Source organism: Prionailurus viverrinus, chromosome F2 (assembly GCF_022837055.1).
Source record: "Prionailurus viverrinus isolate Anna chromosome F2, UM_Priviv_1.0, whole genome shotgun sequence".
Taxonomy (NCBI): Eukaryota; Metazoa; Chordata; class Mammalia; order Carnivora; family Felidae; genus Prionailurus; species Prionailurus viverrinus.
Window position 1 is genome coordinate 11,985,332 of NC_062578.1, and position 25,673 is coordinate 12,011,004.

The following is a 25,673-nucleotide window of genomic DNA, read 5'->3' on the forward strand; positions in this document are numbered from 1 at the left end:
TAGGTGCCCTTTCACCCAAGGGTGAAATGACAAATGATAGGCTATGCATCAGCTTGTGTGTTGGATATTTATTTGAATTTAATGCATTTGGACTTCTTTATGGTTATGTTTATTTTAATGTTTGCTATGGAAGTCACTGAAAATTTACTTAAATTTGGGTATTAGGACCATTAGATAACTACTGCCAACGGTTGAAAGATTAGTGTCAGAGGTGGAAGGCAATTAATGGCTAACGAAGGTGAAGGACTGACCGTGGCAATTAATCAAAGTAGGGCAGAGAGGGAGAGCTAATGGTGAAATGAAGAGAGAGTCGGGCCTCTGATACTGGCGTGAGTCCCGGGCAGGAAAGCAAGAGGCTCACCAAATGCACTTGGCTACCTGGAAATCTGTTTCTACTTCATAATTGTGGACCTGCCTAGATAGTGTTTGTGTCACAGTGCTAATAACAAAATCCTTTGACCTGGGTTTCTCAGCAAATGTTTTCTTCTTCTTCCGCAACCTCTTTATTAATACTCAGATTTGACTATCGTTCTGATGTTCCTGCTTACCGTTCCGACTGATGGGTCACAAAGCCCGCGGTGATCTTGTTTTGAAAGTATTGCACTAACGTTAAAACTTTTCTGTAGGTGTGCCATCAGCTTGCTTCATTTTTCTGATAATAAATAGGTATTGCAGATTAATTCCCTAGGTTACAGCCTCTCCTTAAAGACGAGCCATCATCAACAGCGCCGTACTCCGTCCACCATCAGGAGCTGTGAGATTCCACAAGTCTGCTGCCCCCACAGCTGCCACCCTATGCAGGCTCCCCCATTGCCTCTGCCTCTGATACTGCACATGCTCATCCCCGCCTCCCACTCCCAGACACGCCCTCACACAGGCTCCCCTTTTCTTCCCCCTGCCCCCACCTCAGAATTTGTTTGTATAGCTTGGGAAATCGAAAAAGTGAAACTGGTTAAAATTGGAAGGAATTTCAAGTTTAAGACTGTCCTGTGAAAGCACGATGAGTTTTAATGTAAAGGTTTGTAGTAGTATCTAGTTAAATCATTGCTCATTGCCTCATTTTTGCCTGTGTTCTAGAGGCATTTCACATTCTTACATCTCTACCTTGAAAAATACATATGGGGACTGCTTTTTAGTGACTAGAACAAAATGAGCAATTAAAATACTAGCCAATTATTGTAAGAGGTGTGTCTTGTCTTTCCGACTTCTTAACGTGCTTGCCGCTTTAAGGGACAGCTATTGTCTGTAACACCCAAGGCTCGTATCTTAGAAGTTGCATTTCATGGCGAATAAGCCTTAACAGTGTTTGGGTAATTTCATTATATTTGGGGATTCAACAATTTGTCTATAGCCGCAGACTTTTAAAACACATGCACTGATGTCTATATTTATTATATTGGGTTTTAAACTGAGGACTCCTTAAAATTAATCATTAATTAATCATTTAATAATACATATTAAGTATTACTAATTTTGCTGCCGTGTAGATAAAACAACCCATATATATGTGTGTGTTTTCTTATATATATTTATAACACCATATATGTTAGTGTTCTAACATATATATATATAGTCTTCTTCTTACAATATATGCCTGGAGGGGGTGGAAGATAATTTCAGTGTTTGCAATATATAATCATGAGTTGGATGGCAAGTAAATGTAGCATTGTCTGAAGACGATTTCATTGAGACGGTGGGAATCATGAAAGAAAATATAACCATTTGTTATATTTCAATTGTGATGAAATTAACTACGTTTTTTCAGATCCAAAATACATCTTAAGTTCATTGGGTACAATTGTTCTTAAAGCTACTTAATCAAGTATTAAGTACTATTCATGTAATAAAATTAGAAGTGACTTAAGAAATTTCATATAGCATATCTCTCTGGAGCCAGTTTTTAAAATAATTCATCAACAGATTAGGAAAAAAGTCCATTTATTACATAAATTGGCACAGGTAATGACTTTCATGGTACAAATGCCTGTTTGTATGAACTCGTTTATGGGATCCTGCAGTTCTGTCTGATGTTCTAGGGAGATGTACACATGCGGGTGTCCCTTCAAGGATTTCCAGCCCTGTGAATTTATGAATCTGTTGACTTCAATATTTAGTTAGCCTGGTTTCTAAGGTCATCGCCATAATTGACATGTTATTGGAAATAAAGTTAAGTTTTCCTTTATTTATAAGGGTTAACTTCAGTTTTGAAGAACGTGAATCAATTCATAGTTGGCCGGAAGCCAGTGTCTCCTTCACATCGCTGTAACTCAGCACACACACGAAAAGCGCACTCGCTTCCTAAGTGCCTTGTGAATCTGCAGTGATTAATTCTTCTCATTATTTTGCTGCAAATTCTCATGACCCTCTCTGATGATTCGATCAGCCACTTAGAGTTTATGCATATTCATATCTCTGCGCTCCTGCCGCAGTCGCTCACGTCTCCTTCGCTGACTGGTGTGTTCTTGGTGCAGTAATTGAGCCGCAGTAGATTGATTACTCTGGGGAGCTGTAAGGCCTTTAAAGGTGAAAACATATCAGTCCTGTTAATTAGGAAACAAAAGCTCCGGTGGCAAGTTCAGCAGTCAGATGTTTCCAGTGTAGAAAAGACGAAAGGTATGATTGGTTCCTCTCCATGAACCTGTTTACTTTTTAAATTTGGAATTAAATCTGTATCAGTGCTAGTGGAGAATAGCCTGGTTTTGTGGATTTTCATAGACCTCCCACTGAAGAGGACCTGGTTTATAATATTAATACTATGATCTGTGACCTCTCAGGTCGGATTGGTTAGAACGTGAGTTTATAAACCCCTTCTGTAGCATTGGCAATATTTATGTAAAATGCCTTAATATTTATTTTTTATTTTAGTTATTTTTTTTAATGTTTATTTTTGAGAGAGAAAAAGAGACAGAGCGTGAATGGGGGAGGGGCAGAGAGAGAGAGGGAGACACAGAATCCAAAGCAGACTCCAGGCTCTGAGCTGTCAGCACAGAGCCCGATGTGGGGCTCGAACTCACGAGCCGTGAGATCATGACCTGAGCTGAAGTCGGACGCTCAACCGACTGAGCCACCCAGGCGCCCCATAGTTAGTTATTTTTTAAGTAGTCTACCCCCAGCATGGGGCTAGAACTCACAAACCCGAGATCAAGGGTCAGTCACATGCTCTACCGACTGCTTAATATTTTATATAAATATAGAATGCTTGTGGGGTAATTTTGGTATTTAGAGGCTTAATTTGGTTTAGTATTTTAACACTGATTTTTTTTGTCAACTTAGTAGTTGCTATGTGGAAAAAGGGTGAAACTTTATTCAGTGTGGCATAAAAGTTGAACAGCTTTTTATCTCTTTATCGTAAGTTTCCGTTGATTCTTTCCCTCTTAAACTGTGTGTTAAGTAATACATTGTCCTGACAAAAACGATCCTGTGTGGAACAGTGGCCTCTGAAAGTAAGCTCATTTCAACATGGAAGCCTTTGGAGTTCATCCTCACTGACGTCTTTTCCTCGTGTGTGCTCTTCTCATGTTATGGTATTTCTGCGGCACATCCCCTCCCCGCGCCTCCCAGGGATGAATTTTTCTTTTGGGATATAGTTCATACACCATAAAATATGCCCTTTTTCAGGGTACGATTCAGTGGGTTTTAGTGTATTCACAGAGTGGCACAACCATCACTACTGTCTGATTCCAGAACATTTTTATCACCCCAAAAGAAACTCCACACGCATTAGCAGTCACTCTCCATTTCTCCTAATCCCAAGAATCTACTTTTTCTCTCCACGGGTTGACCTCTTCTGGACATTTCAGTTAATGGAATCCTACCATGCGTGGTCTTTTATATGTAGCTGCTTTTACTTAGCATGATGTCTTCAAGGTTCATCCACATTGTAGTATGAATCAGTACTTCATTTTTTTTTTGAAGGCCGAGTAATACTGTATTATAAGGTTATACCACCTTTTGGTTTTCATTCCTCAGTGGACTAACATCTGTGTTGTTTCCACTTTTCGGCTGTTGTTACAAATAATGAACATTCATATACATCCTTGCCTTGTGGTTGATCTTGATCTTTAGGAAAATGTTCAGTCTTCACCACTTGCTGTGATGTTAGCTGTGAATTTTTCATAGATGCTATTTATCAGGTTGAGGAAATCCCCTTGTGGTCCTATTCTGTTGAGTGTTTTTATCATGAAAGGTTGTTAGATTTTGTTAAATGCGGCTTCTGCCTCTTTTGAAGTGATCATGTGGGTTTTCTCTTTTATTCTATTGGTTAATATGGTGTATTACATTGGTTGATTTTCTTGTATGGAACGTCATGATATTCTACAGAGTTTTTATATAATGTTTTACTGTTGTGGTTTTATATAATTGGAATCAGTTCTCTATTTTATATTTCAGGCATTTATTAATACAGCGAAAGAAATTTATGAAAAAATCCAAGAAGGAGTCTTTGACATTAATAATGAGGTATGTGTGTGTGTGTGTGTGTGTGTTATTGGCTAATATTAATTTAGAATTGAATTTTAGTTACTACATAGATTCATGATTTTCTATTCTTTTTAATTCCTAAAATGAATTTATGACGTCAGTTAACACACTGAGTTTATGATCATCTAACCAAAAATGTGTTATATGTTTCTAATGGGTAAATGTTTATGTTCTAATAGAGCATCACATTCTGAAGATGGATTAAAATAAGTAACCCTATCCATTTATTGCAAGCAATGCAAAATAAGATAAATCCTCCAAAGAGAGGAGAAATTCCACTTTCATCCACACGTCCATCTGGTGTCATCTGCTTTGGGGAATCATTTTCTAGTGTGTAAATGCCCATACTATGCTACTAATGCAAGGTGCTCTCTCTGTTGTCTAGTACGAAAGAGGGACATATCTAGTTTGGAAATTACTCCCTGTATAGCGTCGTATGTTTTCATGAGACTAATATATGTAATTGGCAATTAGCGTTGTTTTTGGTTTTGTTTTTGTCCTTTTTGTAGAATTATTTTGAGCCAGTTTTGATGAATATGATTAGGATAAAATACAAAGCCTCGAAGCATACAATCCAGAGTGTTTAGCGAAGGGCATCGTTCTGACCTAAATCCCCACTATGCATTTATTCTTACTTATTTCAGAATGTTTATGTGAATATGTAGTGTGTTATTTAGTCTTACATAAATATTTTTGCCATTCCCATGGTAAGACTTCGTGCTTCCAAGAGAAGAGCCCTTACTCCTCCTACAGTTGCAATTAGGAAAGCTTTGTGTTAGAATTCCTTTACTGCACATGTGGCTCTTGGCCTGTACATGAACGAGGCTCTTCATTATTTGCCTCCATATTCTTTGCTAAAACAGACGACCGTTTGCCTGAGGTTTCCAGAAAGTACTCGATTTTCTCATTTCTTTTAATGCGGAGGAGTATGTTTTCTCAATCCTATCTTCTGAGCTTACGCGGCAGTAGATTTTGAGTTAATTTAAAGATGACACCGTGCGGAGACTAATGCCATAGAAACTGAACAGCCACTGGGCCTCTGTTTCAAAGGGCACGCTCACTGTTTCTGCCTGGTTTCATATAGTAGCTGACTGCTTTGCTGTGCCTGCCGCAGCTTTGATTGTAATGTGCTGTCAGGAGCCAACAGGCCGTGCGATTTATTTGGCCCGGTGCCAAGTCTGACTCCTTGATTCCTCAAGAAGCTGCTACCAGCCCAGAGGGGGCAAAACCAATGAGCCATAGGGCATGCTTTTTATTAAAGAGGAGTCAAAAGAGCGAAAAGAAACCACATCAGCTGCTGTCAATACTGAGCTAGTGCCAGAAACCCCAAGGCCACTACCGTTGCAGAACAACTGCCAAGCACTATAAATCTGAGATTTACTGTGACGTCAGGTTTCCTTAAGAGCTTAATTTCTGAAGCTACCGTATTACTTTGCTCAAAGTGTTGTATTTTTAGGTAAAACCCACTTGAGGGAGTGCGGGTTAAGACAGAAGTGTGAGTTTGATGAATGAAAGAACTACTCTGTGTGTGGCTTCTTGGCAAGCTGCCATGTCTTTGGGGATCATAGAAATTATTGATGACACAGAACACTCATATGCCCTTAGCCCGTACAGCTGACTCAACACGGAACAGAAATGCCGTCCAGAGAAAAGGCCTTACGTTGTATCGTGGAGCCGCGCAGACTCTGCCTGCGTTTCTCTCTCAAAGGTTACCGGCAGACCCGCTCTCAGACGGTTTCTCCGTCGTGAGAATGCCCTGAAGGGCAGCGCTGCCTGGTTCCCCTTTACTCCTAAGTACCTGGTGTGATGAGGAATTCTTTTCAGAAACATTTCCACAGGATTATTTTTAAAAGGAAGGAACATCCCAGCCCCTGGGAGACACTCCTTCCAGTGTTGCGAAAATCTGCTTCATCTGTATTGTTTTTCTGAGTTGTTGGGTAAAATCATGTCCTTGGGAATTCCACGGGGTCCTTTAAATTTAGTTAAACCGTATTATCTGGTTGGATCCCGTTAACTTTTTTTTTTTTTTTTTAATCCCTTTCCCCTTTTATTTCAGGCAAACGGCATTAAAATTGGCCCTCAGCACGCTGCTACCAATGCCACACACGCGGGCAATCAGGGAGGACAGCAGGCCGGGGGCGGCTGCTGTTGAGTCCCTGTTTACTGTCTCGCTGCCCCAATGCGGCTACTCACTTCCTCTTTCACTCTGTCCTCCTGCTCAGCTGCGACATGAAACTGTTTGAAATGGCTTTATGTCACAGGAGACTTTAATCCTTCAAATTCTTGTATAACTTTGAATAAATGGTTAATGTTCACTTAAAAAGACAGATTTTGGAGATTGTATTCATATCTATTTGCATTTGATTTCTAGGTCAATTGATGTGATTATTTTTGTTAAATGTTGTCTTGTGCCCTTACCTATGAACTGAACTGTATTAAACACTACAGAGTCATCTTGAGCATTTTAAATCAGTTTGTGTGGTTAGGTTTCCCAACACCCGTGGTGACCTAATGTTTAATATTACAGAACTGTCCTCAAGAAGTTTGTCAGTTTTCAAGGCTATAAGGAAAACCAGGACTCCTTTAATTCTGTATTTATCATTTACTTTCTGTATATACAGTTTAACCTGCTTGGGTGTAATTTGCCAAGCTTGAATTCTTTAATGCATTTGCATAAATTCTATACTGTTTAGAGCTTAAAGCTACAGAAGCATTGTTAGGAATTGCTCGGACACTGAATTTTAAACTTTTTGACATTGTTAACAAGCATGTTCATCCTTTCTTGTCACTAGTCCAAGAAAATATGCTTAATGTACATTTACTAAAGGCTATGTGTGCGTTAACCTGTTTTAATGCCAAAAGTTTGCTGTATGTCCACAGTTTCTTTAAGATCTCTTCAGAAAAGGATTTGTTTGCCTTAATGAATACTGTCGGGTAAAAACACAGTATAATGAGTGAATTGGGCAGAAGCACGAACTCCCTACACCTGAGCGACTCCAAGAAGAATGAATGTCCACATTTAGATGGCGCATTGTGAGGACTTTAATCTTTCCTTCAACACAATAATGTTTTCTTTTGCTTTTATTCCCATGATTTCTAAGTATATTTTTCATGCAGGACAGTTTTTCAACCTTGATGTACAGTGACTGTGTAAAATTTTTCTTTCAGTGGCAACCTATAATCTTTAAAATATGGTAAGCATCTTGTCTGTTTTGAAGGGGATACGACAATAAATCTACCAGATGGAAAATCCTGTTGAAAGTAGAAAAGCTTTAGTAATTTACTCAGTGTGGTGGTTTTTATCCTTTTTTTTTTTTTTTTCTCTCTCCCTTGGTCTATAATGAAATTGTTACAGCAGTGCAAAATAAAATCCTATGTATAAAAGTGTTCTTTTTTATTATGACCACATCATTTTTTAATGTCTTTTTGTAGTCCACAGCTTTTACGCTTATTTAAAAAGCAGATCTTTTAAAGGGTCAGCATGTTCAACACCCTTTGTAAAAATTTTGCTTAAATGTGATCACCCTCTTCAATACTGAAATTCTTTTGGTTGCTGACGATGGAAGGAAGTATTTCCTACTTCTCGGTGAGCACAAAAGCGCATACAAACTATAAGAAGGGTTAATAAAGAAGTTCTGAGTATGAACCTACTTTGAATTCACTCACTTCAGCAACTCTCCGCAGGTGTTCCCTGAAGATTCAGCAATACTCTGTCAAAGGTCTGACATCACTCTTGCGGGAAATCACCTAATGTTATCTTAGGTTTGTTTTCACTAGCTCCTGGAGGCCAGAGGGACAGGTGAGAGAAAATCAAGTTTCCCGAGTATTGTTATTATCAACTTGTCTTTCCTTAACGTGCACAACTCAAATGTACTGCTCTTAACAATTCACACTCCTCAGTGATGAGTAGAAGAAGTCGGGGCAACACGGGCTTGTTATGCTCTACGCCAGGAAGGGGATGCGTCTTTGGAAACTGCTGTTTTTTAAGCCGTTGTTAACTTTTCCAAAAGCTTAACATGTTTCTTTTCCACGCTGTGTCCCCTAAGCGTAAGAGGGGAAACTCCTGGTAAAAACAACAGCAGATGAGCACATGTATTTTCATACCCTAAGGAAACACGGAGCCCTCCTACGGCCCCTACCGCAGCAACCTTAGTCGGCTTTAGTCTTGGGCAGCAGGGGTGAGTAGTAGACTTCTATAATTCGTTACTACTTTTCTCTGCAAATCTCATCTGCCCTTCAGAAATACATGCGACGAATCCCTCCGCGTCAGTTGACAAGAGCAGTGTCAGTGTCTGGTTTCTACTCTTCACTCATTTTCTTATCCCTGTCATGAACATGCGATGTTGGCCCCTGTCATCATGGAATGTTTAATACCATCATTGAGTCTTTAATTGATCTTTGATCAACTTTTGCAGCATCTACGGATACATTCAAGAGCTAGAAAATCAGTCACTAACAAAATAAATAACAACTTTCAATGTCTTAACAGGTAACATTCCAAAGTTACCTTTGGACTTCATCTTCATAAAGGCAGTGTTACTATCTGTCTTCCGAATGAATCAAAGACAACTGAATCAGGAGCAGCTTTGTGAAAAAGTAGCCTGTAATTTGATAATATAATTCAAACAGCATGGGAGCTGAACTCGATCTTCATACACAGGTTGTTTTTAATTTTAAAATAGCCTGTTAGCAGGAAAATAGTCCCTATTTATCTTCTAACAGTCAAGAGGGTGGGAAGGCAAATGATCCCAAAATGTGTCTAATCATTCAAACAATGAATTATGTCTGGCTTTGGAACATATTAAATATTCATTCTCTTACAGCTAGTTAAACCGTATCGAAGCTCAGTACTAAGGTTGACAGCATAGGGTTTGATTATAGTCAGTAATAAAATAATGAAATATAATAAATAAATGACAATAATGCAAAGAAAACCCTGCTTTATAATAAATAACAAGTGACTATACAGAGAGTCAAATGGATATACCTAACCTGTGTTTCTTGGGAACAAGAATTTACATGTGCTTTGGTGTTCAAATGAAAACAGAACCTAGTCCCATAGTAGAGCATCTCGTATTGTATTGGTATTTACTAGATAAGAGTACTTACTTGGTTGAAGTCACGATGGGAAACTTCAAAGGGCCCGTGCATATATACAGTATTCTCTCTCTCCGTCACTCTCTTCCCTTCCCCTGCATTCTCTCTCTGTCTCTCTCTCTCTCAAAATAAATAAAATCCTAGAAAATGCAAGAAAAAAAAAGTTTTAAAAATATTTTTAAATGTCCCTAAAATATAATTTAAAAATTCAAACGTAGAGAAATTCAAATTAAAACAGGTACCATTTCTCACCTATGAGGTTGGAGACTGGCAGAAGTTAAGAAAAATTTGACAACACATTCCATTGGTGAAACTCAGATGTTGCTGGTGAAGCGCAAACTCGTCCTGCCTTTCGGAGAGGAACTTGGCCATAAACTAATAAAACCAAAAACGCACGCACTTGTTGACCCAGCAGTGTCACTTCTAGGAAAATACCCTGATGATACCTTCCAACAATGCAAAGGCACATATGCACAGAGTTGCTCACTGCAACGTTGGTTGTAACTGCAAAATACTTGGAGGTGACCTTAATGTCTAAACACAGTGATTGAATAAACCATGACACTTCCATGCAAAGGGAGTCCTACAGATGTAAAAAAGTATGAGAAGAGCTCTATGAATTGATGTCATTTCCAGGACCTACGAGGCGAGAAACACAAAGTGCAAGAGTGTCGACAGGTTACCATCATGTAATAAAGAAGGCAATATAAGAAAATACGCATGGGGGGCCCGGGTGGCTCAGTTGGTTAAGCATCCAACTCTTGATTTTGGCTCAAGTCATGATCTCACAGTTCATGGGTTCAAGCCCTGTGTCGGGCTCTGCACTCCTAGTGTGGAGCCTGCCTGGGATTCTCTCTCCCTCTCTACCCCTGGCCCGGTCACATGTGCACTCTCTCTCAAAATAAATGAACCTGGGGGCGGGGGGGTGGGGGGTGGGGAGAGAAGGGAGAATAAACTAGAAACTAATGAGACTGGTTACTAGTGGGTTTAGTGTGGAAAGTAAGGATCGGGAATGAGGTATTCAGGACAAGTGACCCCTCTTTCAGTAAACATTTTTGTTTAGCTCTTGACTCAGAGCCCTAGTAATGTTTCTAATACTCCAAAAATAATTAAAATCAACCATGTTCAGGGAACTCGAAATACGAAGTAATGAATGAACCTGCCTATATTACAGATGAGTGACAGTACCACACTGAAGGGGAATAGGAGAGTAAACTAGCATACAGCCAGCAACTTTGGAAAACAGGATTTGACTCTATATAAATAAAAGTTGGGAAAGACTAGACTGAACCCTGTGGTGTTGAAGTTGGAGATGTTAGGAACTCATGGTTTGTATATGTACAGGTGCATAGAGAAATAGAGATAGAATAGATATACACCTTTCCTAGTTTTGTCTATTGAGAGGAGGGTCTAAAAGTAAAGACCCCCCACCACCCCGCAGCAGTGAGCACACCAAGTATTGAGATACTGGTTTCTAAATACCATTATCCTATAAAGGGAACTGGTTCTCCTAGGGGAAATAGTTGATTCCAGGGCTGGAGGAGGGAAATTCTAAAACAAACCGGGAACATCTGTGATGCCAAAAAAGTAAGAGAGTGCTCGTAAAATCACGGGGATGGAAAGGGGAACATGAAAAAGGACTCCAGAGCCAATTTAATTCTTCCGATGGCCAAATCTGGAACGATTTGAAGAAACAACTCGTGCTAGTAATGGATTATAAGCCATGGAACAGACATCAATAATGAGGGGAAGAGGTAGCTTTTCTTTATGGTAGAATACCAACTAGAGCTAGAAGGCATGATGTGAACAGAAGATCCTCTAAAACAGAGTAACTGTTAAAGATAGGAATCCTTGGGGCGCCTGGGTGGCCCAGTCGGTTTAGCGGCCGACTTCAGCTCAGGTCATGATCTCGCGGTCCGTGAGTTCGAGCCCCGCGTCGCGCTCTGTGCTGACAGCTCGGAGCCTGGAGCCTGTTTCGGATTCTGTGTCTCCCTCTCTCTCTGACCCTCCCCCGTTCATGCTCTGTCTCTCTCTGTCTCAAAAATAAATAAATGTTTAAAAAAAAAAAAAAGATAGGAATCCTTGATGCTAAATGTAGTGGGCAAAAGCATGACGAGAAACAGGATATGTACACAGGCTCAGTGTATCCCCACAAGATCTTCTCACAAAAGGAAAAATACTAACTTGATGCCACCTTCATCAAATGGTCAATAAGATGTGAGGACATCGTGTACCAACTGATGGGAGGCACTGAGAAGGGCACAGTTCTGTGAGATTCTTGCCAAAAATGCATAACCTCAACCCAATCATTAGGAAACCTCAGACAAATCCAAATTGAGGAATGTTCTACAAAATAAGTGACCAGTAACTCTTCCAAAATATCAAGGTCATGAAAGATAAAAGAATGAGAAACCGTCACAGATTGAAGGAGACCAGGAAACATGACCACTGAATTCAGTGTCGGAGGCTGGGTGGACCCTGGAGGGTTCTGACAGAGGAGGGGTGCACAGAGGGGTTCTCTGCTACTAGCACGATTCTGTTTCATAACCTGAACGGGGGTTACGTGGAACTTTGCCTGATAGTTTTGAAACTATGCTTCTGTGTTTTCTGTACTTCTTGCAAATAAGATTTTGTCTCATGAAACAAAAATGCTGCTTTATGAGCTGCCCTTAAGACTTAAATGTGTGATGTTTACCTGGTCCCCTTCAACTGGGTTGAATTGTGCCCACCCCCCAGAGCATATGCTGAAGTCTCCGCACCTCAGAATTTGTCTTTATCTGGAAATAGGACTGTTTCTGGTCTAATCAGTTAAGATGAAGTCGGTATGACCGGTGTCCTTAGAAGAAGACAGTAGCCATTTGAAGACAGAGACACACGAGGAGAAGACCGCGTGACGATGAGGGTGGAGATGGGAGTCACGCAGCCACAAACCTCAGCCTCAAATGCCTAAGACTGCCACCAAACCACCGGAAGCCAGGATGAGGCAAAGAAGGATTCTTGTCCAGGTTTCAGAGGGAACACAGCCCTGCTGACATCTTGACTTGGAGCTGGTCTAGCCTCCATAACTGTGAGAGAGTTGAGTTTCTTTTTTAAGCCACCCAGCTTGTGGCCCTTTGTTACAGGACACATCCAGACGCCATTCGGAATGTGAGATATTCGTACATGGAGATTTCATGAAAGATCATAGATACAACACATAGGTCTTTCTCGATATGACATTAAAGATAGAGTTTTCATCATTACTTACCCCAGAATTCAGCTTAAAATTGAAGTGGGTGTCCAAGGTGTAGAGGTGTGATTCGAGGAGTGGGACAATGAGATCCAAGTGAGGACAGTGCCCAAGTTCTAGAAACGACAGTGGGTGGCAGCTGACCAAGAGGGCTGCGTTTGGGGGTTGGGCTCCCGAAATCGTTTAAGAGAACCTGAGTGTGGCTAGCGAGCATTGAGGACAGAGTGAAGGCCCCTAGCCAGAGGGAGAGCCAGTCATCAGAGAGCAGGCCGCTGCAGTCTTACATTCGACAATTTTGCGCTAAAATGGCCGCTTTCTGGTCCCCAGGAGAATTCACATGTACAGGAACTTGGGAGATGGCCACAAAGTCAGCCCCCCTGCGATGTCTTGTCACATGTGCCTGGGCATGATTTGGGAGCGGCTGGCATACAAGTTAGCCAGACTCCAGTGTGTCTTTTTTATTTGCTTATTTTTAATTTTTTTTTTAAGGTTTATTTTTCAGAGAGAGAGAGGGAGACACAGAATCCGAAGCAGGCTCCAGGCTCTGAGCTGTCGGCACAGAGCCCGACGTGGGGCTCAAACGCATGAATCGTGAACCGAAGTTGGACGTTCAACCAACTGAGCCATGCAGGTGCCCCAGACTCCATTTTGTACCTTTCCCTCAAGCAGGGGACAATTCTGATAAAGCACTGATATCCCAACATCCTCTTTGCAATTAGTACTATTAAAGTACTTATTGAGGACTGTCATCATAGACGGTTCTGTCGGGGGCTGTGGCCACAGAGTTCTCTCTTCCTAGGACTTGTCCTATTAAAAACTTACAGTCTAAAAGGACAGGGAGTTTCTTACATGCGACCGGCCACTGCACGATGGGGAAAGTATTTATGCAGACTGGGCATATTCGGGATGAAAAGCGAGGACTATTATACAATGGTGTATTAGTTTGCTAGGGTTGTCATAACAAAGTATGAAAAACGGTGGTTTAGGGGCCCCTGGGTGGTTCTGTCAGTGGAGCATGTGACTCTTGATCTTGGGGTTGTGAGTTCGAGCCCCACGTTGGATGAGATTACTTAAAAAAACAAAACAAAACTGTGTGGTTCAAACAACACATGTATTGTCTCACCGTTCTGGTGGTTAGAAATCTGAAACCAAGGTATCAGCCGGGTTGGTCCCTTCTGAGGGCTGTGAGGGAGAGTCTGCTCTGGGCCTCCCTCCTTGGCTTGGAGACGGCCATCTGTCCCCGTGTCTCTTCACATCATCTTCCCTTTATGTGTGTCTTTGTATCCAGATTTCCCCTTCTTAGAAGGACACCAGTCATACTGGATTAGGGCCCACCCCTATGACCTCAATTTAACTGGATTTCCTCTGTAAAGATTCTATCTCCAGAAAAGGTCACAGTTTGCTGTCCTGGGGTTTAGGATTTCAACATACGAATTTGGGAGGTGAGGAGGGGACACAATTCAGAGCATAACAAATGCAGCTGTGGATTATGGATTTAGAGAGTAAGAAAGCACTCAGCTCTTTAAGCAGCCCAGTATGTGTTTATGATGAAGCTGGGATTTGGGGAATGCCCCACAGGACATGAACAAGCTAGGTGCAAAGAGATGTTAAAGAATGGTCCCTTAATGTTCCTTATGTTCCTCTGGGTCTACTAAATCTAGAGAAAAACTCAGCAAATGGAGTAATCCTCTTTCTAATTCTGAATATCTTACTAATCAAGACCCATTGTGGGGCGCCTGAGTGGCTCAGTGGGTTGGGCATCAGACTCTTGATTTTGGCTCAGGTCACGATCTCAGGTTCACGAGTTCGGGCCCGTGTCGGGCTCCTCGAACTGATGATATAGCATCTGCTTGGAATTCTCTCTCCCCCTCCCCGCCCCCCCCCACATGCTGTCTCTTAGTCTCTCAAAATAAATGAATAAACTTAAAAAAAAAACAAAACAAAAAGACCTATGGGAACCCGGGCCCTTCGCCACCTGAGGCTCCATGACTTGGCGGCACGTGTATGTCTCCGTGGGGTTGGCTGGTCTGAGGGCCTGGGCTCATCCTGTCAGGCAACGTCGCCCGTCTGCCTGACGAAATTAGGAAATTAGCATGTGCCGTGCTGCTGTGCTCCCTAGTTCTCCTTGCCTTCCCACTTCTTTCTCAGCCTGAATACTTTTGGCTCGCTTGCTTGCGTTTTTAAAAAAGTTGACGTCTTTATTTTGAAAAGAGAGCACGCACAAGTGGGGAAGGAGCAGAGGCAGGGAGGGAGAGAATCTCAAGCAGGCTCTGTGCTGTCCGCGCAGAGCCCGTTGTGGGGCTTGATTTCATGAGCCGCGAGGTCATGACCTGAGCTGAAATCGAGAGTCACACGCTTTACCGACTGAGCCTCCCAGCTGCCCCCCCCTTCTTTCCCTTCAGGGAGCCTGAACACCTCGTCCAGTGTTGGCAAAGCGTCCGACTCTAGTCCTCGGCTCACGTCGTGAGCTCGTGGTTTCGTGAGTTCGAGCTGCGCATCGGGTTCTGTGCTGGCAGTGCGGAGCCCGCTTGGGATTCTCTCTCTTCCCCCCTCTCCCTGCCCCTCCCCTGCTCATGCTGTCTCTCAAATAAATAAACTTAAAAAAGATTTTTTTTTTTAAAAAACACCGACTGAGCCTCCCAGGTAGGTGCCCCTCTTTCTTTCTTTTAAACTGAAGTGACATTCACAATACATAAAATGAGCCATCTTAAGATGAACATTTCAGTAGTATTTAGTACATTCCCAGTCTATACAACCACCCCGTCTCTCTAGTTTCAAAACCCCAAAGGAGACCCTCGACCTATTCCGCAGTTAACTTCCCATTAGCCCCTCCGCCCAGCTCCTGGTGACCATGAATCTGTGTTCTCTCTCTATGGATCTCCCTGTTCTGGACGTCGCATATAAATGTCTTCATACGACAGGTGGCCTTCTGTGGCTGGTTTTTTTTTTATTTCAGCACGTTTTCCAGGTCCCTACACGTCGTAGTGGATATCGGCACTTCATTCCTTTTCCTGCCTTAGCACTCCACTGCACGGGACTACCACACTCCGCTTGCCCCTTCCGTCACTGATGGACATTTGGCCTGTTTCCACCTTTCGACAATCAGGGCCGCTGCCGCCACGAATAAGTGTGTACGCGTATGTGTATCAGACTCGCTATCCAAGAGTACGTGTCCACAGCCTAGCACTGATTTTCCCACATTTAAATAACAAAAACATCCTTTCGGTGTTTTATTTAAAAATTACCCAAAGGCACCTGGGTGGCTCAGTCGGTTAAGCATCTGACTTCGGTTCAGGTCATGATCTCATGGTTCGTGAGTTCGAGCCCCAGATCAGGCTCTCTGCTGTCAGTGTGGAGCCTGCTTCGGATCCTCTGTCTCCCTCTCTCTCTCTCTCTCTCTCTCTCTCTGCACCTCCCCTGTGCTCTCACTGTCTCTCAAAAATAAATAAGCATTCAAAAAATGACTAAAATTGTATATGCACATAGTTTCCAAAAAGTCGAATAGTATGGCAGGCTCATAATAAAAGCAATCATCCCTTCGTCCTGCCTTTCCCCACCTCACAAGCTACTCCCCAGAGTTCTCAGTCCTGCCTTCACCCCTCGTTGGTGCCCGCGTCCACGGTCAACCTCCAGCTTCCGTGGGAGGAGGCGTGGAGGCTGGACCCCAGGCCGGGCAGTGTTGAGAGGCGATGCGGAGGCGGGCCCCACACCTGCAGCCTACCTTCTGTGGTGACCTCAGCTCACCGGTCATGGACATCACACTCTGCCAAGTCCACGCAGTATTGGCACTTCTTACTGCCAATCCCTTTGCCTTGTTTCCCTTGTGTGTTTGTAAATTTTATTCCTTTAATGGTATTTATCGAGGTTTGGGGAAGGAGATAAAGGCATGTGTTCAATCCACCTCGTTTACCCAGAAGTCTGGTAAGTTCCTTTAAAAAAAAAAAAATTGTCAGAGCACCTGGGTGACTCAGTTGTGCATCCGACTCTTAATTTCGGCTCAGGTCATGATCCTGGGTCGTGGGATCGAGCCCTGTGTTGGGCTCCGTGCTGTCAGTGCATGGAGTCTGCTTAAGATTCTCTCTCTCTTTCTCTGTCTCTCTCTCCCGCCCCCCCCCCACTTTCTCCCTCCCTCCTTCTGCCCCTCTCCACTCACATTCGTTTTCTACAAAAAAAAAAAAAAAAAAAGGTCTTCCTTTATAACTTGTTAAAATGCAGGGTTTGCTGCAGAAAACATAAAGAAAACAAAGAAAAGGTGAAGAATTAAAAGTACTCTCCAAGTGTGGTTCCCCATGAAGCCAACTCTGAGACAAGATTTGGGTGCAAGTAATTTCGGGGGGGCAATGCTCCCAGGAGCACAGAGAGGGCATGAAGAAATGAGACGGGGAGAGGAGAGGAAGCTAACGAAGGTGTGCTGGGAGTCTTACTGCTCTGGGTACCCCGGGGCTCATTCCCACGGAGCCTCCCCCCCAAAAAAAAAACTGACAAGGACGCACCCCAGCAAAAGGTGACTTCTGTCACTGGTGGGAGTTGCTCTGGGGACATCAGCTCCCTGGCAATGCAGCCTTCCCTGGACACCACCAGACAGGCCATGAGGCAGAGTCGCGCGGAGACCTGTGGCCTGGGATCAAAGACTCCAGGTGATGATCTGGGGGTGGGGACCACGGCACCAGAAGCATCCGCTCAAATGACCTAGCATCTTAGCACCCAGAGAAAACAACTTAGCATCTTGCTGTATTGCTGTCCAGCTTCTTTCTCTGATTGCACACACGCGTGTTCTTTTGTGAAAAGGAAGTCACACTGTGCCCATTGCTTGTTTTCCAATAAATGGTCCGGCGTTGTTACATAATCTTCTTAGTCTTCGTGACCGGGAGTGTAGCCCAGGGGCCTCGCTGTCCAGTTCACACATTGGCTCTGCCACTTGCCAGCAGGGATTGGAGCCCCTCATCCGGGTTCCGCATCTATAAAACGGAAGTAATAATCGCCCCGCCTCGTAGGGTGGCGCGGAGGGTGAAATACACCATGACGAGTGAAGTTCTTACGCATTTCCTTGGCACAGGTGAATTAAATGTTACCTCACTGATTTCCTACCTAATTTTTGAATCCCGTGTAGTACTTCATTGTGTGGATGTGCTAAAATGTATCTACTCATCTGCTTCTGATGACTAGCTCTGTAAATAATTGCGGCACAATAACCCAAACTCAGTTAAGGGGCGCATGGGTGGCTCAGTTGGTTAAGCGACCGAGTCTTGATTTCAGCTCAGGTCATGATCTCACAGTTGTGAGATCAAGCCCTGGGTCGGGACCGAGCTGGGCACGGAGCCTGCTTGGGATTCTCTCTCCCCTTCTGTCTCTCTGTCTCTGTCTCTCTCTCCCTCTGTCCCTCCCCCACTCATGCATATGTGTGTGTGTGTGTGTGTGTGCGCGTGCATGCTCTCTCTCTCCCTCTCTCTCTCTCTCTCACACACACACACACACACACACACACAAGAAAGGCTCAGTTAACATTCTTACAGCTAAATCTTTGGACACATAAACAATGATCTCTTTAGAATATATTCTTAGAAGTACTTGTTCATAAAGGATAGGCATTTTTAAAGATTCTACGTATGTAATTTCCTCCAGAAATGCACCATTTTATATTCCACCTAGACCTTGATCGCGTTGGGTTTTCTGTCCTGGATTACCAGCAATGAAAATTTTTATTAAAAAAATTTTTTTTTGCAACTTGATGGGCCGTTCTCAAATCTTGTGTTTCAGTATCACTTAGTAAGCCCTTTTCCCCCTCATTGCATTGAAATGCTTTAATTTCAGATGGCAAAATTTGTGCATTTTCGGGCCTGTTTCTGATATTTTTATTGTGTCACAGATTTCTACATTTCTGTTACCACCACCCCTCAGAACACCCAAAATTCTATTGGAATTTAAAAAAAAATTTTTTTTCAACGTTTATTTATTTTTGGGACAGAGAGAGACAGAGCATGAACGGGGGAGGCGCAGAGAGAGAGGGAGACACAGAATCGGAAACAGGCTCCAGGCTCCGAGCCATCAGCCCAGAGCCTGACGCGGGGCTCGAACTCACGGACCGCGAGATTGTGACCTGGCTGAAGTCGGACGCTTAACCGACTGCGCCACCCAGGGGCCTCTGAAACTTGGGTTTAATGTATAGTTTAATTTGGGGAAAAGTTGATATTGTTGTGATATTTAATGTTCCCATCCAGGAAAAATATATGTCTATCTGTGCGACAAGGACTTTTTTTTTTTTAATGTTTATTTATTTTTGAGACAGCACGAGCAGGGGAGGGGCAGAGAGAGGATTGGAGGTAAGCTCCTCACTGACAGCAGAGAGCCTCGTGTGGGGCTCGAACTCATGAACCATGAGATCATGACCTGAGCCGAAGTTGGACACTTAACCGACTGAGCCACCCAGGCGCCCCCTAACAAGGACTTTTAAGGTAATGATATTCATTCTAGAAATAGAATTTTGAGGAGCTCAATTCGTTTTCAAAACCTAAAATTAATCTCACTTCTGCATTTTCAAATTCAGTGCAATTTAGGGAGGAAATTTCTGCCCATTTTGCTATTTGACCAATCTAAGGCACTGCGCAATTTCTACTAATTTTTTTATCATTTCTAGTCTACTTTTACTTTTCAACCACTTATTTTCTCTTCTACACATCGCTTAATTCTTTGCCCTGACAAATAGCCTTTCTCTTCTTTTAGCTATAAAATGTCATCCAAAAATAAACAGCAAATATTCCCTGTGTATGCATTTGATCCAATTCCATACGAGTGAACATTCAGCAACTACTATTTGCCAAGTAAATATAGTAACATCATATTAATATGCTACTTGATAACACCATGTGATATTCTTTCATATGGAGCGTCCAAATTATTGAAAAATCATGACTACTGGAGTCCTTGCTTGTGGCTTAATAATCACGTTTTCCACATAGTATTCTTCCCAGCAGGCTGGCTCTTGTTGGTCTCTTTGAACCTTGTCCTCAAGACAAATTGCACTTGATTGGCTCCATGGTCTACTCCTTCGTTAGAAAAGCTGTACAGACGTGTTCTTTCTGCAGGCCGCCTGCGTAGAGCCCTAGCCCTTCTTTCTCCGGCCCGTTTTGGTGCCTCCTTCCAAGCTTCTCACCCCCCTGGGCCTGACTGCCTCCCCTTCCCTTCCTCAAGCTTCCTGCTGGGCCCCTGGGCTGTTTCTTGTAGCACAATGCGAAAGAGCAAAAAATTGGGAACACCTCAAGCCTATCGATATGGGAATTTTCAAGTAAAATTTTAATCTATTCTGCAACTGACTAGCAGTGCGATCTTGAGCAAGTACTTAACCTTTCTGTAACCTAGTTTCCTTGATAAAAATGGGGATAGCAGTAATACTCCATGAGATCATTGGTGAAATGGCCTGATTTTTATGAAACACCAGAAGAGTGCTTCATGGACAGTTAGCAGTATATGCTTCTTCAGTTAATAAGAAGGAAAAAAGAAAAAAAATTGTGGGATACTAAACAATGGCAATATAAATCAGATATATGTATATGTATATAATATATTATTTAGTAAAACTAATATATAAATCTATGCAAAACATATTGTTAACTAAAAAGTGTGATGCAGAATAATATACATATTACAATCATATGCATATATATACACACATATGCACATTATAAACGTATGTATCCCACACACAGAGGAAATTATGTAGAGAAATACGAAATTATGTAGAGAAATACCTCCCAACTTTGGACTATGATAACTAGTTTCTGGAAGGAGAATTTTATCTTTAATTTTATCTTCTATACTGGTTGAATTTTTAAATAATAATATTACATTAATATAGTATTTGTATTAATGAAAATTATATTAATAGAAAAAATCGGTATGAACAGACAATTCACAAAAGAAGAAATACAGATAGTTTCCAAGCATATGAAAAGATGGTCAAGATCAGTCAAATATAAGTTGAAACAAAGAGATACCACTTTTGTCCGTCAAATGGGCAAAAAATAAAAATGCTTCATAACATCCAGGATTAAGGATCTACTTGTTCATAAAATGTTGAAGGAATTTAAAACGGGAAAATCGTATATATGAGTGTGTGTGTGTGCTTGTGTGTGTGTAAAGTGACCAGATGATAACAATTTTATTCTTCTGACTCTCTCCTACAAAAATTATAGTATAAATATATAAAGGTGAATATGTAGACTATTTACCTAAACGTGATTTTTAAAGCAAAATTGCATGCATTTCCACACTAGGAAAAGGGATAAATCAGGGAATACATTACAGGCCATTTAAAAAATAAGTTTTTGGGGTGCCTGGCTGGCTCAGTCAGTACAACATGTAACTCTCAATCTAGGGGTTGTGAATTGGAGCTTCGTGTTGGGCGTAGAGATTACTTAAAAAGAAAATCTTAAATAAAAAAAAACCACAAAGGGGGCACCTGGGTGGCTCTGTGGGTTAAGTGTCCGATTCTTGATTTTGGCTCAGGTCATGATCTCATAGGGTCGTGAGATCAACCCCTGAGTCCAGCTCTGAGCTGACAGCATGGAGCCTGCTTGGGATTCTGTTTCTCCCTCTCTCTCTGCCCCTCCCCCGCATATGCACACTTGATCTCGTTCTCTCTCTCTCTCTCTCTCAAAAATAAATAAAAACTTAAAAAACAAAAAAGAAATATGGGACATCTGAGTGGCTCAGTCAGTTAAGCGACTGACTCTTGATTTCAGTTGAGGTCATAATCTCATAGTTCATGAGTTCGAGCCCCACATGGGGCTCTGTGCTGACAATGCAGAGCCTGCTTGAGATTCTCTCTCTCTCTTCCTCTCTCTCTGCCTGTCCCCAGCTTGTGCGCACACGCTCTCTCTCTCTCTCAAAATAAATTTTTTAAAAAGTTAAAAAAAAAAACTTAAAAAAAAAGTTTTTATGCACTAAGCTGAAAAATCCATAATATAAAGAAAAAAATTTAGGCTACAGAACAATATTTATGGTAAGATCCCATTTTTTGTGAAAATAATGACAAAAGCAGAAAATCCTACTTCAGTGTAAATATGCTTGCAAAGCCTGGAAAAAATGATGTCACCAAGTTTACACGTGAACTGAGTGATGACCAAGGCAGGGGGTGGGAGGCAGGAGAAATGATGTTTCCATTACACAAGTGTGCATGGCTTATCCCGGTTTCTGTGAGTTGCTGTTGCTCCTGAATTTTAAAAGTTGTAGGTGTTGTTGTTTTTTTTAAATCTCCATTTTAATTAACAAATATACGTGCAACTATATTTTTATAAACGACAGCATTAAAAAACAAATGTGGGGGAGGGGTATGGGACCGTCAAATTTGTTGTGAACTTAAAAGTGCTCTAAAAAATAAAGTCTGTGTTTTAAAGTCAAATGCCCAAGAAGCTGTGTTAAAAAGTTTTCGTAGCTTTGTGTTGTGAGGTGAATTACAGATTCCCAAACTGACGGACTCCTATCAAGAATAAGTTGCATGCGACATAGTATTGTAAGACAAAATGTTACGCTGCATTTTTTTCCCTGCATTCAAAATTTTACATAAAGGTAAGAGTTTCTTAAGAGAAAAGTATAAGCGTTAAACATACTCTTATCATACGATCCTATAGCAACTCTCATTAGTGGTTTCCCATGTGAGGTGAAAATTTGTTTACACAAAAACCTGCGCACAAAAATCTATAGCAGCCTTGTTCACGATTGCCAAAACTTAGAAGCAACCAAGATGCCCTTTAATGGATGAATCGAACCACAAATGTGGTCCATCCAGAGAATGGAAAATAGATAGCCCTAGAGAGAAATGAGCTATTAAACACAAAAAGACATGTAGAAGCCTTAAATGCGTACCACTGAGTTAAAGAAGACAATCCGGAAAGGCCACCCATTGTATGGTCCCAACTATATGACATTCTGGAAAAGGCAAAAACTGTGGAGACAGTGAGATCAATGGTCAGGGTGCCCGGGTGGCTCGGTCGGTTGGGCATCTGACTTCCACTCAGGTCATGATCTCACTGTGGCTTTGAGCCCTGCATTGGACTCTCTACTTTTTCAGATCCTCTGCCTCCCTTTCTCTCTTCCCCTACCCCACTCGTGCTCTCTTTCTCAAAAATAAAATACACATACAAAAAAAAAAAAAAAAAAAAGGTCAGCGGTCGCCGGAGGTTAAGTGGGAGGGAGGACTGAACCGGCAGAGCACAGGGGATTTTTAGGGCAGCGAAATTTTTCTGTGTGATACTACGGGGTGGATACGTGTCATGATACATTTGTCAAGACCCACAGAAGGTGCGCCACAAAGAGCGAGGCCTTATGTAAGCTGTTGACTTTAGTTAATAATCACGCATCAATATGGATTCATCGATTACAACAAATCATCAACCAATGAACAATGTTAGTAACAGGGGAAATTGGGACGGGTGAGAGCACATACCAAAACTTTTATCTACACCTCAAACTACTTTGAAAAGTCTATTCATTAAAAAAAAAAAAAAAGTGTAAAGATTGCAGTTTATGCTTCCCACCGGATGTCCTGATGGGAGAGCCAGAGGCAGAGCCCCAGTCATTTACCACGGCTCCCCCTCGGTTCAGAGGCGTGTTCAGATGCTGGAAGAATGAAGAACGAAGGCTGCAAATAAATGGCAAACAGATTTAGCTGGTTTCTTTGCATGAACAGAAACCCCGTCAAAAAATTAAAATCATGCTCCTCTCTGTTCCTCAAGATCCCCTTCGCCTCCCCACACCTCTTACACTTTTGCTCACGTCTGGACCGAATTCGATTGTCAGACTCTGCCTCTGGAGTCCCGATGACACCCGGACGGGAAGTCCTTCTGCCGGGCCGGCTGGCCTGGCCTCTGATCAGTCCTGGGCATGGCTAGGTGGCTGGGACTAAAGGCACGTCCACCTTGGTCCCCCCTGGTGCCCAGAGGACTTCCGCTTCTGTTGGCTTCTCCCTGTTCACTTGCCTGGACTTCTGTGTCCCGATTTCAGACTCAGTTCCCGCAGTTCCCCTAAGTTCAAGAGGGCAGGGGACGGTTTGTTCAGTGTTTCGTTCTCTGATGTATGCCTCGCACCTGGAACGATGCTTCATTCATTAAACAACAAAAAAGTGTTGAAGATACTTGGAAAAAATTAATGGAGGAATAAAAAAAGGAAAAATATAGACTCATATTTTTTCCCTTACCTGTTCTCTTTTGGAAAAGGCTCTCTTTTCCTCCGAGATTCTCTCCTTTTTACTTTTTTGGTGTTAAAATGGCTTTTGTCAAGTAACAGCAGTCGCCTTACTGTGGGAAAGACATTTACTTTGCCCTGTCATCCTTTGTACCTTTTGGGATTACCAATTCAGAAATAAATAAAGACAAATTTAAAATAAAATAATTGAAGTTCCCCCCCCCCCAAAATAATTGAAGTCCTTGCCGTTAGGATGGCAATTTTTAAAATGTCTGTAATTGGCAAAATAAAAAAAATTTAATTGTAATATTCTGTTGATTTCCTAAATGTATTGAATTTGGTGCTTTCAAATTAAGAGCAAACCCCCCCAGACCCCAAAGCATGGAGTACGACTTGGCACCGAAATATTTGGTGAATGAATGAACAGCTCTGGTCTGAAATGCTTGAGGTCAGTGTTATAGACTTCACAACAGTAAAAATGGCTGTCATGACACCGTTAAAGGCTTTTGTCACCTGTCACTGTACTCTAACAACAACTTCCTGATTGCTTTCTCCACAGCTAGGTTAATTCTTTAAAAAACATTTTTTTTAATGTTTATTTATTTTTGAGACAGAGAGAGACAGAGCATGAAGGGGGGAGGGGCAGAGAGAGGGAGACACCAGAATCCCAAGCAGGCTCCAGGCTCCTAGCTGTCAGCACAGAGCCCAACGCAAGGCTCGAACCCACGAACCAGGAGATCATGACCTGAGCCGAAGCTGGACGCCCAACCGACTGAGCCACCCAGGCGCCCCACAAGTAGGTTAATTCTTACACACACACACACACACACACACAGCCCACATGGGGGGGGGGGTGCTGCTCTGGTCAGGCTGGGAGGGGTGGAGCCCTCCTGGGGTCTTGCCACCTATGGCAGTGGATTACAGGTGAGGCTGCCCGTGTCGGAATGTCTGGGATTGGTTCCAAACCCAGGTTCCAGGGCCATGCACTCAAAATCGGAGTTGGGGGTAGCCGGGCATCTGGTTGGAAGACACCCTGTGAGCCCCTCCTATTCCTTTGCCCTCTCCCCCTGACTTGGACCTCCTCCAAAGGCCACCTCTTCCTCATCTCAGGATCCCCAGGTCTGGCGGAATGTGGCCTTATTTGGAAATGACATCGTTGCAGGTGAGGTCGTACTGGAGTTGGAGGAGAGGGAGCTTAATCCATTGAGGAGAGGGCCCCCCGGAGAGTGCATTGTGGCCCCCAAGGTGGAGACTGGGCCGGGCAGCTTCAAGCCAAGCAGGAGCCACAGAAGCTAGGAAGAGGCAAGGAAGGGTTGTCCCCAGAGGCTCAGAGGGAGCGTGGCCCTGCCCATACCTGAGTTTCAGACTTCCGGCCTCCAGAACCAGGGGACGCCCTCTCTTTTAAGCCGGCCAGTCTGTGGTACTTGCTTGCGGCAGCCCTAGGAAGCGAGCACAGATTGATTCTAAATGCAATACTTCCCCACTGGATGACAATTGCACCCCCCACACTGTTGTTTTGTTCTGTTTCTACCACGAAGGTGATAACATAATTTGAACTAGGCGTCTTGATCCAGCCCTGGAGGGAAGTATTTTTTTATCTGCACACCTCCCCCCAAATCTTTGTATCCCGGAAATCTATCCCAAAATTAATACACAAGGGGGTAAAATATAGAATACGTAAGGGGTTCCC

At 42.6% G+C, this 25,673-nt stretch overlaps 1 protein-coding gene across 2 annotated transcripts in view; it reads left to right on the forward strand.

The window, feature by feature from the left end:
- RAB2A (RAB2A, member RAS oncogene family) overlaps positions 1 to 7,866 on the forward strand; it is an 85,774-nt gene extending 77,908 nt beyond the window's left edge. For both annotated transcript variants that reach the window (XM_047842716.1, XM_047842717.1), the window contains exons 7-8: positions 4,390 to 4,458; positions 6,536 to 7,866. In XM_047842716.1, the coding sequence (XP_047698672.1) occupies positions 4,390 to 4,458; positions 6,536 to 6,631 (165 nt within the window). In that variant the 3' untranslated portion in view covers positions 6,632 to 7,866. The remainder of the gene's footprint in view (positions 1 to 4,389; positions 4,459 to 6,535) is intronic.
- The last annotated feature ends 17,807 nt before the right edge of the window (positions 7,867 to 25,673 follow it).